At 38.7% G+C, this 26716-nt stretch overlaps 2 protein-coding genes across 3 annotated transcripts; one reads left to right on the forward strand and one right to left on the reverse strand.

The window, feature by feature from the left end:
* Nucleotides 1-345: 345 nt before the first annotated feature.
* On the forward strand, nucleotides 346-3014 carry LOC146317616 (uncharacterized). Its single transcript, XM_084732817.1, has 7 exons — nucleotides 346-421; nucleotides 1208-1456; nucleotides 1577-1681; nucleotides 1771-1862; nucleotides 2024-2206; nucleotides 2308-2367; nucleotides 2702-3014. The coding sequence occupies exons 1-7, from the start codon at nucleotides 346-348 to the stop codon at nucleotides 2795-2797; spliced, it is 861 nt and encodes a 286-aa protein (XP_084588943.1). The 3' UTR covers nucleotides 2798-3014.
* A 907-nt stretch (nucleotides 3015-3921) lies between these two features.
* rc3h1b (ring finger and CCCH-type domains 1b) lies at nucleotides 3922-25311 on the reverse strand. Of its 2 annotated transcripts, none has more exons than XM_084732804.1 (20): nucleotides 25137-25311; nucleotides 22775-23192; nucleotides 20318-20438; nucleotides 17809-18048; nucleotides 17528-17703; nucleotides 17055-17255; nucleotides 16723-16855; nucleotides 15919-16037; nucleotides 15583-15695; nucleotides 15222-15467; nucleotides 13860-14071; nucleotides 13212-13621; nucleotides 12941-13099; nucleotides 12078-12233; nucleotides 10808-11030; nucleotides 10590-10674; nucleotides 10351-10447; nucleotides 9083-9304; nucleotides 8524-8627; nucleotides 3922-8410 (listed from the first exon to the last, which is right to left on the reverse strand). In XM_084732804.1, exons 2-20 carry the CDS (start codon nucleotides 23003-23005, stop codon nucleotides 8254-8256), a joined length of 3405 nt encoding a protein of 1134 aa, XP_084588930.1. In that variant the 5' UTR covers nucleotides 23006-23192; nucleotides 25137-25311; the 3' UTR covers nucleotides 3922-8253. The 2 variants fall into 2 exon arrangements, with proteins under 2 accessions (XP_084588930.1, XP_084588929.1); XM_084732803.1 differs by having other exon boundaries at nucleotides 10590-10677; nucleotides 25137-25308.
* Nucleotides 25312-26716: the final 1405 nt, after the last annotated feature.

Here is a 26716-nt window from a genome sequence, read left to right on the forward strand (position 1 = left end):
CGGACTGCCCATTGATTTGAACGTCATGTCATTTGATCTTCCGCTGGAGTCACATCTCCACCTGTCCCAGAGACCATAACGCTGTTTGAACGGAAGTCCACTCATTACAGAAAATCTCAGGTTCGTGTCGGTGCAGTGATTGGAATTGGTAAATTAAACTCTATTACATTATTATTATTATTACTATACATTAATGCTTTGGTGAGCTGCGAGTAGACGCAAAGGATAGCAAATGTGTCATAACAGGCTATGTCACAGCTGTTGTGTGACGTTAGCAGAGCAAGTAGACGATGAAAACTAACTTGTTTGTTGTACTTGGTTTTGCACAGGTCTGTCCGGGGGACCATGTCCTTCAAAACAGTGCTGAACTGTCCTACAGTCCCGCTTTCCAATGGTCTGCAGATTCCAGTATTTGGATTAGGTGCGTTTTTCTATGGCGAATCATGGTCATTTTTAATCTGGCACGCATGTTATCCTTTATATGTAGTTTTATGTCTGGCGAGGAAATGGAAAAGTTAACTCTAAAATTATATTAGCGTCCATCATTTAGTTATTTATGTTTAAGAAGCCGTAATCAGCTAGTATTTAAACTATTTACCCCTTAAAAATACTCAGATTAATTAACTGATTATCTAAATAGCTGGAAACTAATTCAATAGTTGACAGCTAATTAATTAATTGCTGCAGCTCTAAACATTCACACATACAAAGTTCTGTCTTTCTTTTTCTGTGCATTTTACTAGATATGTAAGTCAGTGTAAATCCAGGCTAGTTACAGTTGATAACTTTTAAAATAACTTCTTGTGACATTTGCTAAAACTGTCACTGTCCTTATTGTAGTATGAGACAGATAATATATGAACAATATATGAAAATCCGCTGTACCTGAATGAAAACAACCAATCAGAGCCAGCATTGGTTCATGCTTTGGGTTTGACTGATTTTTTTTTTTTTTTTTTTTTTTACATATTATCTGTCTCATGTACTGTCAGGATAAAGTGACAACAAATATGACATAAAAGTTGTGTTATATAACTTTTGCTTTAACAATGTGCTGGATATACAGTAAATTTATGTTCATGCAGGGTGTTGGCAATACTAATTGTGGATATGCCAACAAACAACAACAAATAAAAAAAGAACAAAAACCACAGACCTTAAAATTTTAACTGTTTATATTTTGTCTCATAATTTCTCTCTATACCAGGAACATCACATCGTGGTGGATACTCTCATGATGCTGTTGTGTATGCACTCACTGAGTGTGGTGTGCGCCACATTGACACAGCAAAGCGCTACGGCTGCGAGGAGAAACTGGGTGAAGCTATCAGAGAAAGTGGGATACCACAAAGTGATCTGTGGCTCACTAATAAACTGTTTCCCACGGACTACGGATACAAAGCTGCAAAGAAGTCCTGCCTCGACTCCTGCTCAGCGATGGGGGTGAAATATTTTGGTACGGACTGTTATGATTGCAGTATCACCCATCGTCTTCATCTCTTCACATCAGATGTAGTTTGTTGTCTACTTGTCTTTTGCAGTCTTTCATTAAATCACCACCTGCTCCCTTTTTCAGATTTGTACCTGATGCACTGGCCAGCACCAATGCAACCTACTGGTTCCTCCAACAGGGAGATGAGAGCTGAGACCTGGAGAGCTTTGGAGGAACTTTATGAAGAAGGTACAGAATATGGAAGATCATATCAGAAAAAGCTTGACTACATCAGATATCATTGTGATGTAATAGTAATGACAGAGTTGTCACTGCAGGGGTGTGTCGTGCTATTGGGGTGAGCAACTTTCTGGTTCACCACCTGCAACAGTTAAAGGAAGACTGTTGTGTTGTGCCACATGTTAACCAGGTAGGTTTACTTTTCCCAGAAACACGCAAAGTGACCTTTCCTAAGTCCCACCCTTTTTCATTCTATGCTCCAACGAAATTTGAGCAAATTCAAAGATGATAAGAAAAAAAAAGACATACATAAAGTACCTTGTCTATGTGAAAAATGTTATGACCCATCAGGTGGAGTACCATCCTTTCCAGCAGCCCAGTCACCTGATAGAGTACTGTCGTCAGGAAGGAATTGTGTTCGAAGGGTTCTGCCCTCTGGCCAAGGGTCAAGTCCTCAGCAACCCAACTGTTCTCCAGATAGCAGAAAAGTACAGACGCACTCCTGCTCAGATCTGCATCCGCTGGAGTATTCAGGTTGTCACTTTTTTCTTATATGGCCCTATATAGCACATTGTGTCTCCGTGTTTATATTTTATTTTACTCATAATGCTATGGTTTTCCTACTTTTCCTTTAGAATGGAGTTGTCACGATACCAAAATCCATTAAAAAGGAGAGGATACAAGAAAACTGTCAGGTGGGTTGGAAATGCATTGCAGTTTTTGGTATGATTACACATTATCCTTTGTAAAAACTGTTAAAAGTCAAGTCAAGGCAAAAGGTTAACATACAAAATCTGTATCTACTCTGGGCCCAAAATAAATTGTACTAAGCAACTGAGCAGGATGCTGTAGGCTTGAAGTGAAACTGACAAAAAAAAATGGATTCCTACAGACATTCTGCAGGTTTTGTTGTCAGTAATGGAAAAATTCATGGCAATTTTAATGTAATTGCAGGTGTCAAGCTCTTGCTTCATTCTCTCATTTCACCCTCCTCCTCCTCATCTACTCTCTCTCACACATGTACTGTAGGTGTTTGACTTCCAGCTGGAGGAGTCGGACATGGCCTCTTTGGGAAGACTGCATGATGACAGACATGTGTCTTGGAACCCAACAGATGTGGAGTAATGAAGGAGCTAAGCAGCTATTGACAGAAGGTTTTAGTTCTCTGTTCTTTACATTTTGCCTTGAAGGAGACTTTATGATGTTAATCTCATCGATCTCAGCTGCCTTTTTTGTAATTACACAGTGATCAGATCAGTTCTAAATACTAAGTATTTTACATTTTTATGTCACACTGAGGATGTGAGTTTGTGTTGATGAAGGTTACAATAATGTGTTACTGTAATCAAGTAGTTCTTACATAGTTTTTTCAAGTCTGTACTTTGATTTTGAAATAGTACGTAGATTACATGGTGTAATGAAGTACAAATAATAGTTGAGTACTGAGTACGAGTTGAATTAATACCCAAGCCTTTCATTTGCAATTTTGTGGCCAATCAGGTTATGTGATCACAGATTGGCCAATGAAAACCCGGACATATGGACATATGACCAGTTGACTGCTTCCTAAAGATCTGAGGGGACTTTATATTTTTCCAAGGAGTTCAGGAATGTATTTTGTTCCAAGATCATTGAGTGATGAATTCATTGGGTGAAGTGCAGGCCAGACCATGGAAAAGATTCATACACAAGTAAAATATCTATGATATAATATAAATGTGATCATGTTTTCTCATTAAAAAAAAGTCTAGGTTTCAAAAATTACATCCAGTTATTCTGTAACCTGGTCAACAGGTTTAGAGAGGCATGAACAAGTTTAAACTTAAAAATAATGTTTGTGCTCATGGCACAGTTTTATCGTCTTGTAAGGCTTGGAGCGATGCCTGTGAACTAGTTCAGGCAGAGAACTCTAACAACACATGACAAGCCTCACTCACCACAAACATCTAGTAATCACATCCAATTTGGCAGCCTACTTCAGGTGCAACATTTCTCATCCCTCCCAATACCCTCAACCCTGAAAATATTTTACATGCTTTAAAACCAAAAAAGGCCTTGCAACTCCCGAGTGAAGTGACGTGTGTTAATGTTTTTTCAGTTCATGCCGATGTGGGAAAAACAAAAATTACTCATTAAATAGTCACTTAATATAAGACAGAAAAAAAATGATTATCCGACTTCTTCTGTTTTAAAGTTTAAGGTCTATTGAAAGTTGAACTCTGGTAAAAATGGAAACAATGACACAAACATTCTGAGTTAGCAATATCATTTAATCTTTCCCCCTCAGCTTAGAATCACTGTTGTACATAAGTTACACTTTGTTTTCTCAATTTCACAGGTTCATTTTTTTCTCTCTTCAAACTTCCAGTTTGACCTCCCTCTCGTATCAAACGAAAAAAAAAAGCAGATTGTATTATACAAAAATGCAAACCAATTTTCACACAGTGAATTCTCTTACAAAGTCATAAAATGGCGTAATAATGGCTACATCCACATTGGAGGAAGATAATTCTAGACATTCCTTAATGGAGTATAATATACATATAAAAACTTCTTTTTTCTTGCTGAAATCAAACCTGTACCTTAATTTAAGAGATATTTTACAAGGGAGTAATCATATAAAATAGCCATTTGCGAATTTCCCCAGAAAGTCAGGGAATAAAATGTGAGCCTCAAACAGCAGTAACAGAGTTCAGTGGTCAAGGGTGGGAGTGGAGGGGTTAACTGGTTATGTAAATCAGGGGTAGAGGCAGCAGTTCCACTCAGAAACAAAAACACACAGGAGATTGAAATGAACATCTTTGCTATTTACTATATAGTAAACCACCCCATACGTCGTTGTATGTCAGTTCTGCTAAGCTAAAGGCGTCGCTGGCTCATTCCGACCTGCAGGGACCAACCAGGTAGAATCAGCACTGTGATAGTTTTGGTTGACTTGCACTTAGAGAAACAACATATTGAATTAACACCATTACATGTTGCCAATTCATGGAATTACAACTGCAGAATTAAGCCAATTGCTTGCAAATAGAAGAACAAAACTATTGTGTGAATGTCACTAAGATACTCGTATAGCTGTTGACTACACATCAGGTCAGATGATGTGTTAAAGACTGTAAGACTTGCAGGTCAGTAAATTCACTCAACTATTGCAGAACAAAAGAAAGAAAAAGAAGCTCTAAACCCAGCTAGGTCAACATTTCCTTAAAAAATAATAAAACAAATTAATATGATTCAAATCTTGAGATTTGCATTATTGCAGTTTTGTTTGACATTTCCAAAAAAGTTTTGGGGGAGGGGGGATTAATAGAGTCCATCTGTATGAATAAGTCATGCCAATTCAGTGTTAATTTAACTATTTTTGAGATCATGCTCCTGAAGCAGACAAGGTAGAGGAGCACTGCAAGAGGATTTAAGGCCAACCTTTCATCAGAAACTTCCTGAATATCCTCTTAGGGGACAGGGGTGGGAAAAGACCCCCAACACTTTTCTAATACCTCAACACTATCACCCAGTACAGCACACTTTGAGGAAAAAAAAAACAAAAAAAAACTTAGGGTACATTTTCTACAATACAATCTAGCACACACAAAACGTCTCCATAAATTTTCCAAAGTTACAGAATTTTGTCTTCTTCGGAAGCATAGTCTATAAAGAACATCTTTGTTTGAACACAAAAGATTAAGTGAACACACATCAATGCGCACAGAAGTCCTTCGTCTGGGAAAGGATAAAGTCTGTGTTGGCAACCAGTGGACAGAGAACAAATCAAAAAAAAAAAAAAAATTGCTGATTCTAAGTAGAGATCATTTAATATAAATGCTGAGCGAGTAAAATAAGAGGTGGCACATTAATAGTGCTTTAGTATATTAATGTATGTATACATACTCATATGTATAAGTGAGCTGTGTACCTAAACAATAAATGTAGCGAGGAGCAGCCTCCAGGAGCAGCAGGCTTGAAGTGTGGTAGGAAAATCTGAACAAAACAAAAAAAACAAAACAAAAAGAAAAACCCCAAACATCCACTATCATGGCGCTTACAAATTGGAAGAGAAGCCCATCAAACAACCCAGATGAGGACACAAAAAAAACATTTGTGTCTTTATTTATTTGACTCATCAGTTATCAGGGATTTGTCAAACTCTGTCAGTTTCTCAGTACCCCTCGTCTGACCAAAACGAAGGCTCTGCATTGAACTAAAACAACTTCTTGACCCAGAGCGTCTCCTCTTATCCTTCAACCGTTCAAACACAAGGACTCACTCAAAAAACTGTCACCGATCATGCTAACTGTTTACGAAAGGCAAAGAGCTCTGTGTTGAGCATCAGCGGTAAACAATTCACATGATGGAGAGAGAGTAATAATAGTGGCAATGGTGGTGATGATGACAAAAAGGTGCAAAAAGTAAACAGAATATTAAACAACTCACCAAAAAAGATGTAGAAATGTATTCAAATCTGCTATTTGTGGACAGCTATTTCAAAAGAATTTGTTGTGTTTTACCCCTAACACCAATATCCTTGGCTGTAAACATGATTTCAGAAGTGCTGTGAAGCTAAAAATGCTTCAACAGTTTCCTTTCTAAGGGTACAACAAGATAAGTTTGAGTTTGGCTTGGCATTCAACCATTTCATGACAGAGAGGAGGACTGTGTACGCATTCAACTGAGCTCTGTAAAGCCTTCGCTAGGTAAGCCGCACACCCCAAAATCGTAACAACGTAAAGCATGAAAAATAAAACAAAATTAAACCCAAAAAAAAAAAAAAAACACAAGGGAAGGCAACTTCATAGAAGTTAGGAGAACAAATGACAAGATAATCCCAATGGGGAGGCCTTTTGTGTGGCCAGATGAGAAGCTCTGAGGAGGGAAATCCTTACTTACCCCTGACGTTATACGGTCAAATTTCCGCTCATTAACCTGAGGCAGAAAGATGTTCTCTCTCTATCTCAACCTGATCGTGTGCATTCAACCCCCCAAAAAGTATTTTGAGCGTGCTGCGAAGGATTTCACAACATAATCGGCCTACAGAGCACAGGCGAACCAAACCACATCAGGTCACACCACAACCCGAGAGAAGCACATAGTAGATTCCCTTATAGAAAACATGTGGAAAGCTCATTATCAAAAAGACTCGTTGCAATCTTTAAAACAGAATGCTTCAATTAATTAAATATATAATATACTGCTTTCAAGTATGAAACAGACATATGATGTGTTCATAAAATGCACTAATAAAATCATACTTCTCGTGGCAGGCGAGGACGTGCATGTGGCGCAAAAGTGATTTCTAAAACACCTTGCAGCTACGTTTCAAGTTGAATACTGGTGGAATACTGAGATGTTTTTCCCTCCTCAGACCATCTAGATCTGGGCAACCACGTTTTTTTTTTTTTTTTTTTACGATTCTGGGGGTGAGTACCAAGCGACACACTTGTGTTATTTCCTGCGATACCATCATAGATCGTCAGATTGCAACAAAAGTGGTTCCTCAGAGTGCACGTGCGAGTGCTCATTAAGCTGCTCCTCTGTATCTAACCGTTCATCTGCATGCTTGCCAAAAATATCTTTTATGGGGAGGATCATCAATCAAATAACTTGACTGTGTTTTGTGTTTATTAAAGGGATAGTTCCGATTATTTTTAGTGGGGTTGTATGATGTACGTCTTGATAGTGTATTAGCTAGAATAGATGGTGGTTGGCATGTCCCCAGTTTGGAATAGCAGAGTACCACCAGCATGGAAGATAAGCAATGTACTGTTGTGGAAGGGGACAGCAATAAAAGGTATTTTAGCCACTTTAAAAAAAAAGGTCACTCCGAAAAAACAAAAACAAACAAACAAACAAAAAAAAAAACCCAAAACAAAAAAAAAATTAATTATCAGTATGAGTGTACGCTACATTTTAGCATTTAGACTATTTTCACTGCTTTACTTTGCCATCAGACAGCCTTTTCTGATGGGAAAACAACAGATATATAAGCCAAAAAATGGCTGTTTGTTGATGAATGAAAGCAGTGAATATTATTATGATAGTGCACACTAAGACTGATTTTTTTAAGGTGGACTTTTTTAGCTGGCTAAAATACCTTTTGTTGCTGACACTGTCCACTCCTCTCTGTGTCTCCGAACTAGGGGCCTGTGGGATGGCCTCTACTGTAGCTAATACACTGACTGCTAGTACCTTATACAACCCCATTTCAAATAATCCAACTATCCCTTTAAGAATAGCCTATACCCTTTTTTTAAATGAAATTGTAAAACCACTGTCAACATCACCACCATTTTCTCTTCCAGATATATCTATTGTGAGCCTTGTTAATCTAAACTCCCAGTACAAAAAAAGAAAAAAAATTAACACACACGAGAAATGTTATTATATGCCCTGGTTTCCAGGCAAGGAAAGTCATTAAAAAAAGCTCATTCACAGAACAAAAAGAAAGAAAATTCATATCACGGCAGATACTGCTCATCTTCTAAATAGAATGGGTGTATGTGTGCCTGTGCATGCTTTTCAATTGAGCATCTTGAGTGTGTGCATGTGTGTATGTGTGTGCGTGTGTGCGTGTGAGTGTGTACTGCCTAAGAGCAGGAATGGACGACGCCATTCTTCTGCATCTCTGAACCAGTGGCACCTGTATCAGAGCACAGGCTCAACGCAGACGTCTTATTGGTCAGTGACAGCATGGACCCGCTCACTGCACTTTCTTGCAGACTGCTGGAGCCATTCGACACCTCGCTGGATTCAGGACGGAGAGAAGAAAAGACCTCAGTGAGAACAACAAACAAGCGAATAATGAAAGACATGAATAGTCAGGACATACACACATATTTAAGTATGTGTATACTCACCCCAGAGCCAGGGAGATTTCTTCCAACTGAGTCTTGTGCTCTGGTTGTCCATTCTCTGCAGGTTTCATCTTGTACTGCTGGACATCATGGGCTACTTGGTTTTCCTGGTTTGGAGATGCACAAAACATGTTTAGTTTCTGAAAAGACCCCCAGCTTTATAAGCTGTTTCCACATATACATATAATAGGCAACATCTTGAGAAGCTTTGCACTTTCATGCATGTATGTATGTCAACAAATATTTAAATATCATCATACACTCAGTATATCTACCTCCATTAAATAATCACAAGCCATGAACGTTTCAAACTTCTTAACAAAATAGTCATATGATCAGTATGTTAATGTTATGTTTTGATTTTGGGGGGATCTGAGGCTGCATGAATATTGTTTATTATATAATATTTATTATTATGTCATTTTATGTATTTGACAGTTAAATGTATTTAGTTTTTTGGAACTTAAAGATTCCATTTTGAAAGACTGTTAGTTTCTTTCAGCAATACACAGTCATACTACTACATCCCCTATTGTTGTTCAGCAGCCCACCTCCCCCTTACCAAAGCCATCTCACGGGTCCTCTTTCCGATCTCTCTCTCCACCTGGTGGAGCTCCAGGCTCAGCTGTTCACTGGAGACAGCTGTTGTACTCGCTCCCCCTGCTGGCCACTTGGCCTGTTGCTGCTGCTGGGCTGCTGCTGCTGCCTGGCCCTGACTGGGCTGCACAGGCTGTCCTGCCAACGCACTGGCCTCCCTCTGCAGCAGCAAAGAGTTACTGGCAGCCTGGAAGAGTGGGACAGGAAATGAAGAGGATGAGTGTACAGTCTAGCTGTTTACACCTACATGTATCTGGTGATCCGATCACAAGTGGGCAGCTTTAAGTACAGGTGTGAATGCATCCAAGACACTAATATGACTACGTTCTTTTAGCAGTGTGCATGCAGTGAGTCCTGGGCCACACTGAAGGACCGCCTACTCAACCAACTTCCTGTAAGCACACCATTTGGTTCACTGTAATGCAAATTACATGTTTGGGATCTGTGCCAAGATAAGCAGCAGATGTTTGAGAACACACTGTCTAACCGATCAGACCATTGAACTAGTAACCGTAATACCCCCCGACTTTTTGAGAGTTGTTGAGTGAGGAGAAACTTAATAAACAGCTACAGCAAATTCGGCAATAAATGCAAAACATTAAGTTCTTTCTTTCCTTGTTAAAACAGTGTCAGTCAAGGCATTGCTCTACCAGTGGCTACTCCTGCCTGAAGTCTGTCAACCTGCTAACACTGAGCAGCTGCTTGAACATACTGCTTTAACTGATTTCACTATGTACACTAAATTTATGAATAAATACTACATTTTACTGACAGTAAACTTGTCAAATTTTACAAATACAGTAAACAGTAACCAATATAGACTGCTTATCTTTCACTCTTGGAGAAAGTACCCAGATTTCCTTAAGGAAATTTCCAAATAAGTAATAAGTAATAAGTAATAAGTAAGACTTCAAAGAAACTTCATATACTTTGTGAAATGCTGTCTATGACAAATTTTTAATTATTCTTGTAAATGTGACTAATGCTATATATTAAGCTTCTTCTGTCTCTCATGTTCCATGTTAATATCATCTATAAATGGCCTAATCAGTTTTCATATTAAATGAAAGCAAGGCTGTAAATGCAAAAAATATGAGGAAAAAATATGAATCTCTTTTCTGACTTCTTTAAATATTTTACAAATTTTCTAAAGTTATTAAAGAATTCATCACATTATTTTCTGTACTTTCCAGACCTTTGCAGGTCCTCTTGTTATTCAGAGAACATACACACCTCCATGCTTCGCATCTGGGTCTGTTGGTTGATCTGCTGGTTGACCTGCTGCAGCTCAATCTTTAACTGTTCTCTTTCTGTGGCTGGCATAGGTAAGCTATGAGGGTGAAATACAGTGAGAAATTTAAATAACAAAATCACCTTCGGCCACAATCTGTCACTTAAATACACATTCAAATATTTTCCTAAAAAGTCCAATCAGTATTATCATCAACAGGAAAAACAAACACGAGCCTCACCGCTCACTGAAGTGTCCCTGAGAGGCGGAGGCAGCTGTGGGGTATGAAGCTCCACCCCATCCTCCATGGCTTCCATATGAGTATTCTGCTGTAGATTAGGCGGCAAAATAGTTGTCAGAAATGGCTTCAGTTACAAACAGTAATGATTAAATACCACAATTATGTGAAATAATTCTGTAAGAGTCAATCAATAGGTGATCGTGTACATGGTCTCTTACCTGGCATGGCCATATGTTTGGAGTTTGGGTTCTGGGGAGTGGAGGCCATAGCCTGCACAGGGCAGGTGGTCTGGTAGCCCGTCTTTGAGGTGCGGGAGATGGCACCGAAGCGTGACACGGTGGGCTGGGGGCCGAACGGGATAATAGGGTCATCATCCTTTACTTCTGCACCCCTCCGAGGAGCCTCTAGTGATGGTTCCCTCAGACCCTTAGCTTCCACATTCTGACAGACAGAGAGAGGAGAGGTTAGGGAAGCTAACACTTGAAACTGAGAATAAACAAAGACTGCTGACAGAACAACAGCTGGTCAACAAACAAAAACCAAAACATCTACTACCAGACCAACGATTACTTTCATTGTCTGTTAACTTGTTGATTATTTTCTCAATCAATCAATTAGTTCATTGGTCTATAAAATGTCAGAAAATTGAGAAAAATGTCAATCAGTGTTTCCCAAAGCCAGAGGTGACATCCACAAATTACTTGTTTTGTCAATGACCCAAGACAGTCAGTTTATTGTCACAGAGGACAAAAGAAACAAGAAAATATTAATATTTAAGAAGGTGCAATCAGAGAGTTTTGACTGGTTTTCTTAAAAAACAAAAACAAACAAAAAGAAACCACTTAAAGCAAATTATCGAGTATCAGAATAGTTGCTGTTTTATTGCTAATTTAATAATGGATTAATTGTTGCAGCTCTAGCGACTCTTGTGTCAATATGAACTGACTTTTAAAACCCAAGTCACCCAATAAGACAAACAACATGACAATAGTCAAGCAACTCCAATCAATATTATCGCTGTTATCTTAAGCAATCTGGTTGCTTTTGAAGAGAAATATTTGGCTTGTATAAGGGTGATTTCCATTCTCAAAAAAGCGGTCTGACGGCAGTGGAAAGCAGTGAAAATATTCTAAACATAGCATACACTTTAAAAAATCCATCTAAAATATTATTATCAGTTCAAGTGCTGAAAATACATTTTGTTACCGACACTGTCAGCAGTTAATTGCGTAGCTTCCATGCTGGCACTCTTCCCTGCTTCGCCGAAGTGGGAGTGGGCCAACCATCTACTGTAGCTAATACAATGACTCATACAATGCAATTTCCAACAATTACAACTATTCCTTTGATCTTGTTGGACCGTCATGAGTTACGAGTTTCAAGCGTCACCACTGAGTCATTCAAGACAGCATCCCTATGCATCATTTCCCCGTCCCTGATGGGAAAATACTGACACAGTTTCTAACAGAGTTATCCATCTGAACTCACCATCATCTCCATGGTGCCAGGAACCATAACGTCTTTGGGCTTGGCATCCTTTGAGCCAATGTAGGAGCCAATGGTTTCACAAGACCAGGGAGAGTACTGTCCTGCATAGTCGGACTCTCTGCATTTCATGATGGTTTTGGAGCTCTCCTCGCCATACTGCAGAAACACAACACAAACAGAGAAAGCACTGTCACTAATACTTACAAATATTCACAGTCAACTAATAACTCTTTTGAGCTTACAGAAAGGCTGTTATGGTTCACTAAGTAAAACTAAGCGGGGGAAAACAAACTTTTTAGTTAACTGAAATAACACTTGACTTCAGCATAATGAAAAAAGTGTATTGCGTGCTTACAAAGCTAACTAAAATAAAATAAAAATATACAGGAAATGTCTTTGAAATGTCAAATTTGCCAACACAAAAAGAATGAGTAGGCACTGGTGCGTATGTTTATAGAGACTGGGACGTCTTCATGACTGTGAACCTTCACAAAGTGTTGTGTTTGTATTGTAATACTTGCTCTGAACTTCTAAAATGATGCCCCTGACAAATATCTCCCACGCTACAATAAAAAAAGTACAACTAATGCTGAAAGCTATGAAAACGAAACTAAAACTAAACATTTTAAACAATAAAAACTAAAGTGAAACAAGCAAGCCTACTCTGGAAACTAACCAAAATTTAACTGAATTGAAAACAAGAATTTAAAATAAAATTCAAGATAAAAACTAACTCAAAAACATAAAACTATAACAACACTGACTTGTGGTTCCTGAATCTTGAATTTAAATATGTCTCTCAGTTTAATGCCTGTGTACAATATAAACCAGTCTCAGAGACGTATGAAATTGACAGTGCTAACCTCTGGAGGGTAGTCGCTGGGGAAGGGATGAGTAAGAGTTGGTGAGGCAGCAAATGGTGGAGGTGAGATGACCTTCCTTTCCTCCAGCTGGGATAACAGCTCCTGCCGACGTCGGTGCAGGTAGTCCAGGCTGGGCTGTGAACCACTATATGATGGTCCCTAAGACACACACACAGGAATATTGTTGCTCAACTGATAGCATTTATTTTCGTGTTTTGTAACTACTTGGAAGGTTACAGAGAGTTAAAGGGGAAATGCTTAAATGACTCACCCTGACATAAGCCCTCATGGGTGGAGGCTGAGCACCTGGGGGATAGTATCCATCTGGAGGATATCTATCTCGAGCGCTGGGCTCCTGGTGGTAAAGGGAGTTAGCCTGTCCTGCTGATGGCGGGGGGACATCTAGAGGCGCAGGACTCATTCTGACCAGGCCGTCCCTCTGAGATGGGTAAGGCTGTGGGGGAGGTGGTGGGCCAGTGTAGGTCCCGTGGCGACCTCGGTCATGGTGTGGAGGGTGAGGGTAGGAGAACGGTGGACCAGAGTGAGGGGCCTGGTAGGGGCGCTCTGGAGGGCCGTAGCCAGGGTAGGGGTCCTGGTAAGGGGGTCCTGACTCACTGGGTGGAGGAGGATTACGCATGTAATCCCGAGGAACATACTGTGGTGGCTGTGGGTAGGGGTACCCTGAGAAATAAATGGCAGATTATTATTAATGTTTCTGTTTTCTGGGGGGTTTATTTTATTTTTTTGTCTATCATGTAATGTGTCCAAGTATTTTTTAAGGCACCACACAAATAAAGTGCATTATTATTCCTTATTACTCAACCTACCTAAATGATTTCTCAGTACAAAATAAAAAGGATAGCAAATTTTCATACACACAGAAGCGCACTATGCAATATTCAGTTTACTTGACCCTTACCCGGTGAGTATTGTGGGGGCTCATACTGAGAAGCAGAGGGTGGAGCGCGAGTGTCATAGCACATCTCAGGGAGCTGTGGCTGGGGGTACACTGGCGAACCTCTGGCTACAGCAGGCATGTGCTTCACGCCAGAGAGGTGGTCCGCTGGCATCCTTGGGTGAGTCATGGCATGAGGTTGCAGAGGCATACCGGGTTTGGGCACAGGGTCCAGGCTGCATGAATAAATTGAGAGAGAGAAAAAAAAAAACATAGGAGTTTTATAATGAGCCCCTAACATGTATGCCAATTAATAACATTCATGTGCCGTAGAGTGCCACGACTCTGCAGGCTTCTACTTCAACCAAATACAAAACCTGGTGATGTTCTGCTAGCCACAGCTTTACATGCAAGCAAATTTACAAACTAATGTTCACAGTTCGTACAGGCATCTATAGTTTCTATTTACAGTGCTGCAATGAGTGAATTGTTTTAAAATGTGTGGATAATTTAAAATGCATAAAAATCTCATTTATGTTACATTTGTAATATCTGGGAGTAGATTAACTGTTTGTTGCTTACTAGTAACTACCTACACTTTCCTTTTGACACTCTCTTGAGAAGGGAGTTAACCTTAGGTCAGTCAGGCAAGCAGAGAGTGGGCCACTTTTTTTTTTTTTTTACCTCTTCCTCTTTTTCTCATTAACAATTTTCACTTGGATTTATTGGAGTAACTCTTCTGCACCACTCCAGTAGTTAACTTTATCAAGTGCCTGTGCATTTTTTTTATGTGGATTAAGGGAATTATTAGAACATCAAGCCAAGGCTTCATTCGGTCGAAGCCTACATTATTAATCAAAAGATAAACTCTGCATCGATTACAGGAATTTGGAAACTTGAAATGGTTGATGGAAGAAGGACCTTGCACAGACGTTATACTGTTTTGGGGAGAGAGGACAACAAGTTGTATCTTGCGAGCACTGATCTATTCCAACTTGACACAGCCTGGTGTTTGCACCAGGTTGAGCTGTCGACAGCTACAGACAAAATACAATAAAACAAACAACAAAACAGTCTGTATTTTCAAATCCAATATTCTTCCCTTTGATAAATATCACAAATTCTATTTCAAGTATTTTAATTTTGCTTTATTTACAGTAATGTGATCATATAATTCCTCAAGAGTTTGGTTTCATGAGTAAAACATTTACAGGTTGAAACAAAATTTTGGGATGTACAGAACCCTGCTCTGTTAGATTTCTCTCCAAAAATTTTATTCAATAGTCTGAAGTGAAAACTAGCGACAAGAAACATAGTTAGAGTCCCTCAGAAAAAAAATCTGCACACTTCATTGTACGTTTGTTGCCAAATAACGTAATCACTCACGCGTCAGGTGGTGATCCTGGGGCACTGGGACTTCCTCCGTCCATCTTGATGGGTTTACGCAACAGTTCATACGGGACTGTGTCGGTGCTACGGGCAATGAGCTGGGGCAGCGAGGGTGCACTACTACCATTTGTGAGGGGCGAAGGCTTCCGGGTCACTGCTACATCAAGAGGAAGGCCATCATCTGGCATGAGCCCTCCTGGGCCAGGGAGGCGAGCTGCCAGGCGCTTGTTCATCTTACGATACCTGATGAACATGAAAGGCAGCACAAAATGTATAAGAAACACCGTGTGGTGTGAAAATGATTTTGTTTTAACAGCAATATTCAATTTTAAAACATGTTGATATTTGTTAGACTCACTTCTCTAGTTCTTCCTGAGAGTGAGCAAAGGTGCAGCTGGCTCCACGAGGACAGCCTCCCTTCTGCTTCATGTCACGACACATGTATGTCTTGTACTTGCTGTGCTGAGGAGGCTAAAAGACAGACACAAAGTATTATTGGAGCAGACAGCACATATCTTTTTGTGTCATTATGATTAACCATTATTTAAGGATGATGCCTGGCACCACAACTAACAGAGCTGAACCCTCATTAGTTCTGATATTAAACATTACAGTTACGCTTTAGTCCAGATTAACTAAGCAACATGCAAGGGATGTGTCCAAGTTCTTTCTGTGGTCCAGTGGACAGACTCACCTGTTGAGGGTCAGCTCCTTTCTTGCTGTGGTTCTGGATGAAATCCACCAGGCCATGCACCACTGTTTTCACTGCTACCAACCCTTTCTCGAGCTGCTCCCATGTGGGAGGGGGAGCATCTGAGGGGAAACAAATGGACAGATGAGAAAAACAGACTTGTATTAATATTTTAATTGATTGTACCCATTTGTCTCGGAGATGAGTTGTGCATGGGTTGTTTCACAGAGAAACACAACTGACAGCACAAAGTAACATAGTACCACTACAGACAACAACTTCCTCCACTAAGAGGCTGCAGGGCCGAGCAGTCAGTTACCAAGCAGTGATTCTGGAGTAGGAATAAATTAAGCGTCCTGTTCAAGAGACTGTTAGCTGTTTGGCCTTTAAACTGAAAGACAATCGAGTTAAGGAAAATTGGTATTTGAGTCCATACAGTATGTGGTAGTGAAACTTTAAAAAACACAACATTATGATCAAGAAAGCATATGAATGCCCCATTTTTCATAATGGTGCTTAAAAACTGTTTCCATATAGACATTTGGAGGACATTTGAAGACATTTGGTAAATTGAAAATATGGAAAGCTATCATTTGAGGGTGAGTTCAAACTGTAATGTAACAGCTGGGCTCTGGCCAAGACACTTCTTCTTTTGAGCCAATTCATTAGACAAGCTATACTAAATTAACAGGAAAGATATTAGGGAGTGTTAAGATGATACAAAGGCTGTTGTTTGGATTCCAACTCATAACACTGAATCACTACACATATACAAAAACAAGATTCCAGAAGTAGTTTTGTTCTCACCAGGACTGGGATCAATGTTGGCCAGAAGTTCCAGGTGGGGTCGCAGCCTGTTGAGGTTGGCTGGATCTCCGGTCCTCTGCAGTGCAATCGTCAGCTCCTGAACACTCTGAGCAAAAGACGCTGGGGTCTGCAACTATGCCAAAGCAGGAAATAAAAAAAAGGGAGTAAATGCTTTGGTAGGTTTATGGCAGACATAATGTCTTTTGTAGAAACAGCCTCTGATATGAGATAAAAAAGCTACAATGTATAGCGATCATCAAAAAAATATACCAGTATGTACCATGAGGTGGAAACAAACAAACAAAAAACAAACATTTACTTCTTTCACACACCTTATCTATGATTGACTGCATGTGTGACTTGTGAGACTGATCTCCATATAACAGAGAAGACCACTGGTCAGGTGCGATGCGCAGCCCACCCTCCATGGCAATCTGAACTATCTGAGAGTCATGCTCACGCCGCAGAGCCTCGTAAGTACGGAACTCCTCTTTCAGCTGCATCAGGGATGAGTCTTCATCTCGTTTAGTCACCTAGGTAGCCACAGAGTAAAAATGGAAAGAGTTTGGGGTTTTTTTTTAGTTTTTTTCCTCTGTTTGACTTCTTCTGCTGAGAGCTTTTTATAGTTTCACTACTTCTTGATAGCTGCCAGGCAGTGTAAAATTTCCACTAGGGGAACAACACAAAAAACTAACCACAGACATGGGTCACATGTATGAGACAGGGTCACTCTAATACCACATGATGTACACGATTTGTTACAAAATGTATGAAAATTTCTTATGCTTCTTAGTCAGTAACATACCTTGAAGCAGGAGGCCCTGTAGAGGAGCTGCACCACATGGCCTATGCTAGTCTTAGAAGCCTGTGGGAAGCGTGGCTCAAGCCTCTGGACTACAAAGAGAACCAACACCTTCCTGGACAGAGCAGAGCCATCCTCAAGAGCAAGAAGGACCAACTTCAGAGCTTCCTCTTGCATGGCTGCGGGAGGAAAAACACAACCATGACTGACAGCTGATTGCCAAAAGCAAACATTTACAGCAGACAACAGCAGTCTCCCTTCACAGGTAATAGAAAATCACCTACCTGGGCCCAGAAACTGACATCCTCGTGCACGGACAGCAGCCCACAGGTTGGAGGAGAGCTGCTGTGGATTCTGGTGCTGCAAGATGAGTTCAGTGACAGTTCGCTCACCCAGAGAGCGGGCGGCTCTCATGGCTCTCACACGGCCCTCCTCCTCCACCAGCTGGCAGTGGACAAGAGTTACCAGTTTCCTCTGCATGGGTCGACTCAGCATGCTCTGGGCTGTGCTGCTCAAACCCACCCCTGGTAAGAAATAAGACAAGGCGACTGGTAAATAAAGGGAAAATACACTCATTTGCCTGTTTACAACTAGAGTAAACTGATGCAGTCTAATACAAAAGTCCTGCAATAAATCCTGCATAAATCATTTCAGAAAGCTGCTGATTCAACTTCACAATCATTTTGCAATGATGTAGTTTGTTGTGCTGTTGCATTGCACAGACACATATCTGTTATGTAGCTTACCCTTATTGGTATAAATTGAGAGGACAAAAAATTGACATCATGTCATATCAACGCCTCTCTGAAGCAGAATTTGAAAAAATAAACTGTTACTATTATGTAATGCTAAACATTAAACTGTTAATATTACTCAATATTAAACACTGGTGTGTTGCTTCATTTTGGGCATGAACCACATTCGGTCCATCAGGGTGAGGTCTATCATGCTTAACTTCCTTACAGCATATGCATACATCAAACAACATTCATAGGAGACCTTGATGTAACTATGGCACACATGGTTTCCATATAGTAACTCTCACACCTCTATAAAAAAGAGTTAACCCCAGCTACTTCCCCTTTTGCAGTTCCCCCGAGACATCTTTTGAAACTCTTGATCTGTTAAATTTTTATCAACAGGGAATTACAGAAGAAACTGCAGACACAACACACACCTGATTACACAAATGTGTTTATACCTAAAAGACGTAAGACTGTTGTCAGAAGATGAAGTTATTTGTAGGCTACAACTCTCTTTGTTGATACAAGAATGTGTCGGCTTTGTTTTGAGCACCCTGCATGTTTGCCATCCAACAAAGCCCGAAGGTTCAACAGGATTACACTGTTAAATGTTGTTGTTGAACAATAAGGTGGAGACTAATGGCAGCAAGTCTAAATGACAGTGTTATTATGTTTCATTTAATTTATGATTCAAACTATTTTAAATAAACTGACAAAAAATACCTAAGTTACTCAAGTTAGGCTGTGAAAAGAGCAAATTCCAATTGTTTCAATAAGAAATAAGCTGTTATAAGCCTTCAATTATTAATCAGTTATTAATCAATCATTCAGCATTCTTACCAGTCAATCAAGCATATTCAATTGGCATGGCCAATGACTGAATAAAAACTAATTAAATGCTTAAAATTTGCATCCTTAATTTTCACATTACATTCAATGTGATTTTAACTTGATTCTGTGATTGAATAAACTGAATTTGAACGTTATATTTTGACATTCTGTTATTAGCTTTAGGTCAACAATATCTAGAGACTTTTAAAAGCCATTATATCTTTCCAACAAGTCTCCTCGTGACACACACAGATGTTCTAAATGATTAATCAATACAAAGAAAACAACTGTGACCTTTGAATATTATAGTTTTGAAAACAAGTTATGGCGTCATTGACCAAACCAAATTTGGAGGGGCCCTTTTAACCCTCTCCTTCAAAATATAAATTCATTTTTAAATAATCTGAACAAAAATATAATTAATGGTATATTTCTTTAAAGCTGCATATAAACAACATAATAAAATCACACTCAAATCAATTTTCAACATCTAATTATAATCACTTTTTTAATCACAGCTATTAAGATATGTCTCTCCACCATACTGAAAAAAAAGGAAGTTCTGCTTTTCTATTTTTAATGACATCTCATGTTCAACAGATCACTGGCAAGACTTCAAATCAAATGAGCTGATTCAAGCACTAACCACAGGACTCCTTAAAGCCTGATAAAATATTTGAATCTCTTTTTTTTTTTCAAATCCCAAACATGGCATGAATTACATTATACAACGCTAGTATGTACTATATCTACCTATAATTCAACCTATCTGACATATCTGCAATGTGTAATTTAAGATGCCTTCAAGTGGTGCTGTGTTTACGAGAGGAGTCCATGTGACGACCTAGTGATAGATCATATTATTGATCATATTAACAACTCTGTCAGTGAAGATTTTCAGACAACAACAAATTCATGAGTTTTAATGCTTATGTTTTTAAAAATGTTTGTCCTTATGGAAATTACTGATTACTGTTTTACAACCATGTTTTATTCCCCTTTCTTGTTCCTAGCCCGACATTTTTGCACCATTTTTGAGAAGCAGATGGGCCCATGTCCATTAAAATCCATGTGAGAGCAGAATTCTCACATCTTAAACCATGTGAATGCCAATAATATATTGCGTTCTTGACTTCCCATTTCAAAACAACATCCAGAGGTTAATTTAAAGGTCTGTGAGCATAAAAGTAACAAGCATGTGTTTGTGTGTGTTAAGTACCTCGGGTGTTGCTGAGAGGTTTGAGGTAGAGGGCCAGCTCCTCCACACACTGCCTGGCCTCCTCATAATGCTGCGAGTCCTCTGGACTGGTAATCAAGGCAACTGGCTGAGCCTTAGGAACCTGCAGCAGAACACAGAGGGGGTAATAATTAGGACAACCCATAGCGAGAGCTGAAGCCTTTTAGCACAATTATATCTCAACAATGATGTAGTGGAACACACAGTCATCATTTTCTTTCTGTGATCTAATGCAGTGTTTCTTTAACTTTTTTTCCTGGGGACCCACTTTTTAACAATGGAAAAACCACTGTGACCCAGTTCACATTTGGCCTATCATGAAATCTCTGTGCATAACTGAACATTCCTGACCATTTACCGACATTTTCACATCACCTTATATCATGTTGATGTGTTTTACTGAAAACATACACATAATAATATATAAATGAGTGCATTTAGGCTGAGATAACAGACCATCTCATTGTTTTTAAACAAGACAAGTACATAAATGGTTTATAAAAGGTATACTGCAGATTATTTGCAGAATATCTTCCATAATTTTTTAATTATTTGACAACACAAAATTTTTTTTCTCTCTGGAGATGCCAATGTATTGGCTAAAAAACGTTAAACACAGTGCACAAATTTATTAATATCAAACTATCTTTTTGTGTGTGAGGGTTTGTGTGTCAAGTAATTTTTGGCAGAGAAAAAGTGAAATCATATCGTAAAATGTATAAAAGTCAAAGAAGATTTTTGTTTGTGTTGCTATCATCCTACTATCTACTAAACAACATGTCCAAACTACAACCTTGAAAAAAAATTGTAAATTTAGTATGAACACAATCTTCATCTATACTGATCTGTCAAGTATAATCAAACATGTCATTCAACTTTCCTAAGAAGTTCTTTTGGGGCACAACCCTTTTCTGATGCTTTTGTGATGTTTACAGGAGTTCACTCAAGTAAAACTACTTAGTTAGTGATATTAGTTTTCCCCAGGCCTTCCTTACACTCAGGGTAAGGGAATATGAAATTTAGATTTGACTACCATGGACAATTACTGCATTGCGCTCAAGGCTTCTGCTCCATTCTCTGCACATGTTATGGTTTGTTGAACTGCATGTATCCCAAATGACAAAGATAATAACCACAACTTTAAATAGAGCCAATGCACCAGAGAGAAGCATTTCTCATCTCAATATTATGAAGAGTACTGTCCAGACCTGCTCTATATGAAAAGTGCCCCGATGTAACTTCTGTTATGATTTGGCTCTAAATAAATAAAATTGACTCAACTCATCATGTTTGTATTTTCAGGCTCGCATCATGCCAATTTAAATAACTACTGGCATTCAACAAAACTATCAAAAGAACTCACCCATCTTCAGTTTTGCTTTGATACTGACCAAAACGACCTGCAGCTCTGGGGCATGTCATTGGATAAATTTATTCCCATAAACAACAAAGGTACAGAACTACAATAGCAACTTCCTTTTCTATCAGGGTATATTCAATTGATAGGACACTGCACCCGTTTAACCTGAAGGGGTTGGAATCTGCTGGGGCCGCAAAATTCAATTCTGATTCTGAGGGCTATGATGCAATTATAAAATGATCATCAATGAATCTTGATGCATCAAAATTTAAGCCTTTAAACCAGGGGGTGCCAGTCAGATTATATCCATCTGCAGTTGCTCATGCTCAGCCATCCTCACCAAAGCTCGAGAAGTAGCCTAGTTTAGAAAATAAACATGACGCACATCATTACATCCATTATGATTCATCAACAAATTGATTCAGATGTAAGGAAGGTACAGCCCGGCTTACAACGCATTTACAGGTGATCATAATGTGATGATGGGATAATGTCATAATATGAGAACTGGGTTTTAAAATTCAGATTATTATTATTACTTCTGATTATTTCCCCCACCGCTATGAACCTGTATGAGCAGAAATATGAAAGGCACTCAGAAGATATAACAGTCATGACTGTATCAGACACTTAACGGGCTCACTGTCAGTACACAGACATAATCCATCATTATACAGAGTATACCTGGAAACTTGGCCGCCAAAGCCAAAACACCATTAGCTGTGCCTCACCCTGTTGGTCAAACAACGCCTCAGAGACATACTGCTTTACTGATTGTGCCAGCTCTCAGTCAACCAACAGACTTCAAGTGATTGCTCAATGACTGGAGTGTGACTCATAAAGGAATCTCCAAACTATGCGTATCATGTAATTGCCTGTGTGTTAAACTCTAATAAAGTCCATAAACAGTAATTACAGAAAACGTCATACTGACAAAGTACAAATGATATCTTAAAATGCTCCAATACTCAAACACACACACACAAGCTATTATTCTTCACCAAAGGCTAGCATCAACAAAGGCTCTGTATAAATGTTGTCAACAAAAGTGTACAAACACACAAAGGCACGAGTCTTACCTGGCCTCCCACCAGTTGCAGCAGGGCTGTGTTGACAGGTAGCTGCTCGATGTCTGTGCTGATGGCCGTCTGGTCAAAGGGACAGGCCTTACGGTGCAACTTATTCAGGCACATCTTGCAGACAGTATGTCCACAACCCAAGCTGATGGGCCGGCGAACAGTCTCCTCAAATGTCTGTGTGCAGATTGGGCACAGCAGGAACTCTGTCCATTGTGGTGCTTGCACTGGCATGGTTGTATGTGGATGGGACGAGTGTGTGTAAATGTGTGTAAGCTTTAACACAGACAAAAAAAAATCAAATAATATATATATTTATATATGGAAGATTCCACTGGAATCAAGAATTTTTCTTCCGAACTCAATCGTTCTTAAATGTTCTCACACATTGTGGATTTTGGATCACATCGCGTGATAAATACTGAAAAAGAGAGAGAAACATGTGAATTAGAAGAATTGTGCAAACATTGACCAAGTGATTAAGTGATTAAAAAACATGGCTGTGTTGTGTTTGAATGTATCTACAGCTGAGAAATACAGTGAAGGCAGTGGAATGATAAAGTGGGTTTCTCATATGACTACTGATACTTAACAACATTTAGGGCTGAGCAATAAGGCTTAAAAATAATAACTTGTTATTTTTAGCCTAGTCTACAACATATATCGATATACATATTTTCTCTAAAATAAAAAAACATAAATCCTCAAATAATGCAAACATATGATAATCTTACAGAATATGATGCACTGGTGTAGATTAAACTACCTAACAGTAAATAAAAGTTAAAATTAGCGCAACCATTAACAGAAGTAAAATGCACCATATATATTAATGCAACAGTATTATTATTTCAAAAAGATCATATATAATAGAAAAGCACTGACAGGGAGCATTTTACTACACAATTACAACTTTAAGTACATGGAGAACTTTTACTTGCAGACAGTAAAGGATGGACAACATGGACAAAATCAAATATCATAATATTTTGGACCAAATATCTCAGTGCTAAAACAATATTATTGGGATGCCTATTGCTGTTTTTACAGCATATTAACACATTGAGATTTTGTTTTGATAGGTATCAGTAATGTTGAATTTAATGACTAAGTGGATAAAAGCAAATAATAGAACAGCTAAAACAGATTGGTAATTTCAGAAAATTGCATCACTATACTCTAATGCTGCCTTTGAAACCAGGAAAAGACAACACCACCATATCACGATATAACGAGATCCAAAATCTAAGACAATATCTAGTGTCATATTACAATATTGGTATGATGTGGATATTCCCCAGCCCTAACTACAGTAAAAATAAAAAATCTATTCTCTTAAGTCCGTTTGGTTTTGACTGCTCGTCGGTATTCGTTTTACGGGCAACACGAAACAAAAATAAAAAGAAATAAGAGATGACACAGCACATATTTGTAAGATACAGTGGAAACAAGCGACGGAGAAGGATCAAAACAACTGCTGTGTGGCCTACTTAGAGGAGCTGGTTACCACTATGACTGTGGACAAAGGGTCCTGAAGAGGCTAACAACCAAGTCCCTCTGCGTTATCTTAACTTATCATGAAGCTAACGTTTGCTATCATAACTGGGTAACATTATGCTACACTCACCTAATTTATTTCTGTTAAACGTGTTTGCTATCACGGCTGCAATCTTGATGGTAAACTCAGTAATGTTTTATTTGATACTGAGCGATACGTTAGCTAGCTAATTGTAGGTAACGTTAGCTTACTTTTAGCAAGCTAAGCTATGGGTGGCTAGCTTGCTAGGTTGGCTAGCGAGCAAACGTCGTCCGTTAAAATATAATTCCGTATAATCAAAATCCAATCATTGTTTGCTCATGATACAGTTATTATTGAAATAGTAATTATGAGTGGGAGTCCGTAAGACTGCCAAGAACATTAGTTACCATCTCGTGTGTTGGTCAAGGAAACGATAGCTAGACGAAGCACAGTGACACTGGAAAGTGGAGCCATTTGACTCTGAACAGCGAGATTATGTAACGCTAGCATCCGAAACTACCTAGCAACCCAACTGCCTTCAAAATGTATTTATTCTCACCAGATGTACTAATTCACTTGTAATCAAAATGTTTAAACTCAGGAGTGGTCACATTTTTCGGAAACAGCTAGGTTAACTCTTCTCGTCTGACTCAACACAGCCTGGCGAACAAACCTTACTCCTCCCTCAAGTAGCAGTTAGCTTGTTAGCTAGCCAGCGAGCTACCTTTCGTGTTAGCAACAACTAACCATAGCTATGCGTCATTAATGTGGCTTAAAACAAAATATGCAACTTATACCATTAGTTTCCATCAGAATAAATAGATCATTGTTGTCGATGCTACTCACTCATTCCAAAAGCCTTGGAAGATTTTCATCTTTCTTTAGGAAATTGTTGCGATATTTTCTTGCCATGTCGACTGTGCAGCTTAGCTGCTGCCGAGGTTTGGGGAGGGTGTCAACTCGACAACAGGCTCACTAGCCGGTTACAGCTAGCTGAGCAAGGATGTGTGTGTGTGTGTGTGTGTGTGTGTGTGTCTGTGTGTGTGCGCGCGCGCGTGTCTCTGTGTTGCCAGATTGGTTTGATGTACAAAGATGATAAGGAATGCCTAAATATTAACTATAATAAACATTACAAGTGAATCAATAAAAAAAAGCAGCAACCGTATTGCGGTTCTCGACCATTTTCAATATGACATAATAGTAAAACTCTCTCCTCTGCCTTAAATTAAAGAAAAATTAAAGCAACGGCTCAAATAACAAAAAATAGGTATGTCCTAACTCGGTAAACCGCAACAAGCCTTGACATTAATTTAAATTTATTTAAATTTAAAGTGTACATCACGCTTGAATGATGTAGAGATTTTGTTCTTTGGAGGTTATATGTAATAACTTCTAGTATGGTTGTGTATATGTCCACATCATCATTATAATGGTGATGCCGTATATATGTTATTGGTATTTTAATGACAATGAACTGTGTGACCTTAGTGTAATTTAATGTCCTTAATGCTCGGGTAGTATTGTTCACCAAACATTCGTGCCAATAGAGTGAATTGAACTGAACTGAGAGAGAGAAATACATGCAATCCAATGCACTTATGAGGCAAAAAAAATAACAATGTTGTAACAGTGTTGTAATGTTGCAAATAATATGTGTGTGCTCAGCAATATATTGACATCATATTGAATCGTGATAGATTTTATATATCATTATATTGTCATATGGATAAGTGTTGTCTTTTCCTAGTTTTAAAGGCTGCAAAGTGATGTGATTTGTCTGTTTGCCTTTACCCACTTAGTCATTATATCTACATTACTGATGATTATTTTTAAAAAAAATCATTATATTAATATTTTGTGAAAGCACCAATATTCATCCCTATTGCTGCAAAATATTGTACCCCTTGGAGTACCCAATATGTTGTCAGTCACACCCTACATAATCAGTGATTATGTATATCCACCAATCATGATAGGTTTTCTAGCTGTATCACCCAGGCCTAATATGTGTGTGTGTGTGTGTGTGTGTGTGTGTGTGTGTGTGTGTGTGTATACATATATAGGTATATATACATGGTGTGTTTGTTGTCCAGTATTGTTTTCCAGAGCATAATGCAAATTATTTTTTATTTTTTTAGTTTATAGGCATCATTTTATGTATATTTGATACTTTTTTTATTTAAAGGTTTATTTAACTGTTTTTGTTTAAAGTTATTCATATTACTTAAACTGCAATTGCAAGTTCACTGTTTCTGTGCCCTGATATCATTTTGGATTTTACATATATATATAAAGGCTAAATAAAGAATATCAATTGATATCGGATTTTTTTTTTTTCTTCCTTCCTGGTATCGACAGTGGAATCGACCCTCAAATTTCAGTATAATTCGGGCTGTAGTTGCAAGCATACAGGTTTTTGATTACAA

This window comes from Lutjanus erythropterus, chromosome 12 (genome assembly GCF_056507025.1).
Source record: "Lutjanus erythropterus isolate fLutEry1 chromosome 12, fLutEry1.hap2, whole genome shotgun sequence".
Classification (NCBI taxonomy): domain Eukaryota; kingdom Metazoa; phylum Chordata; class Actinopteri; order Lutjaniformes; family Lutjanidae; genus Lutjanus; species Lutjanus erythropterus.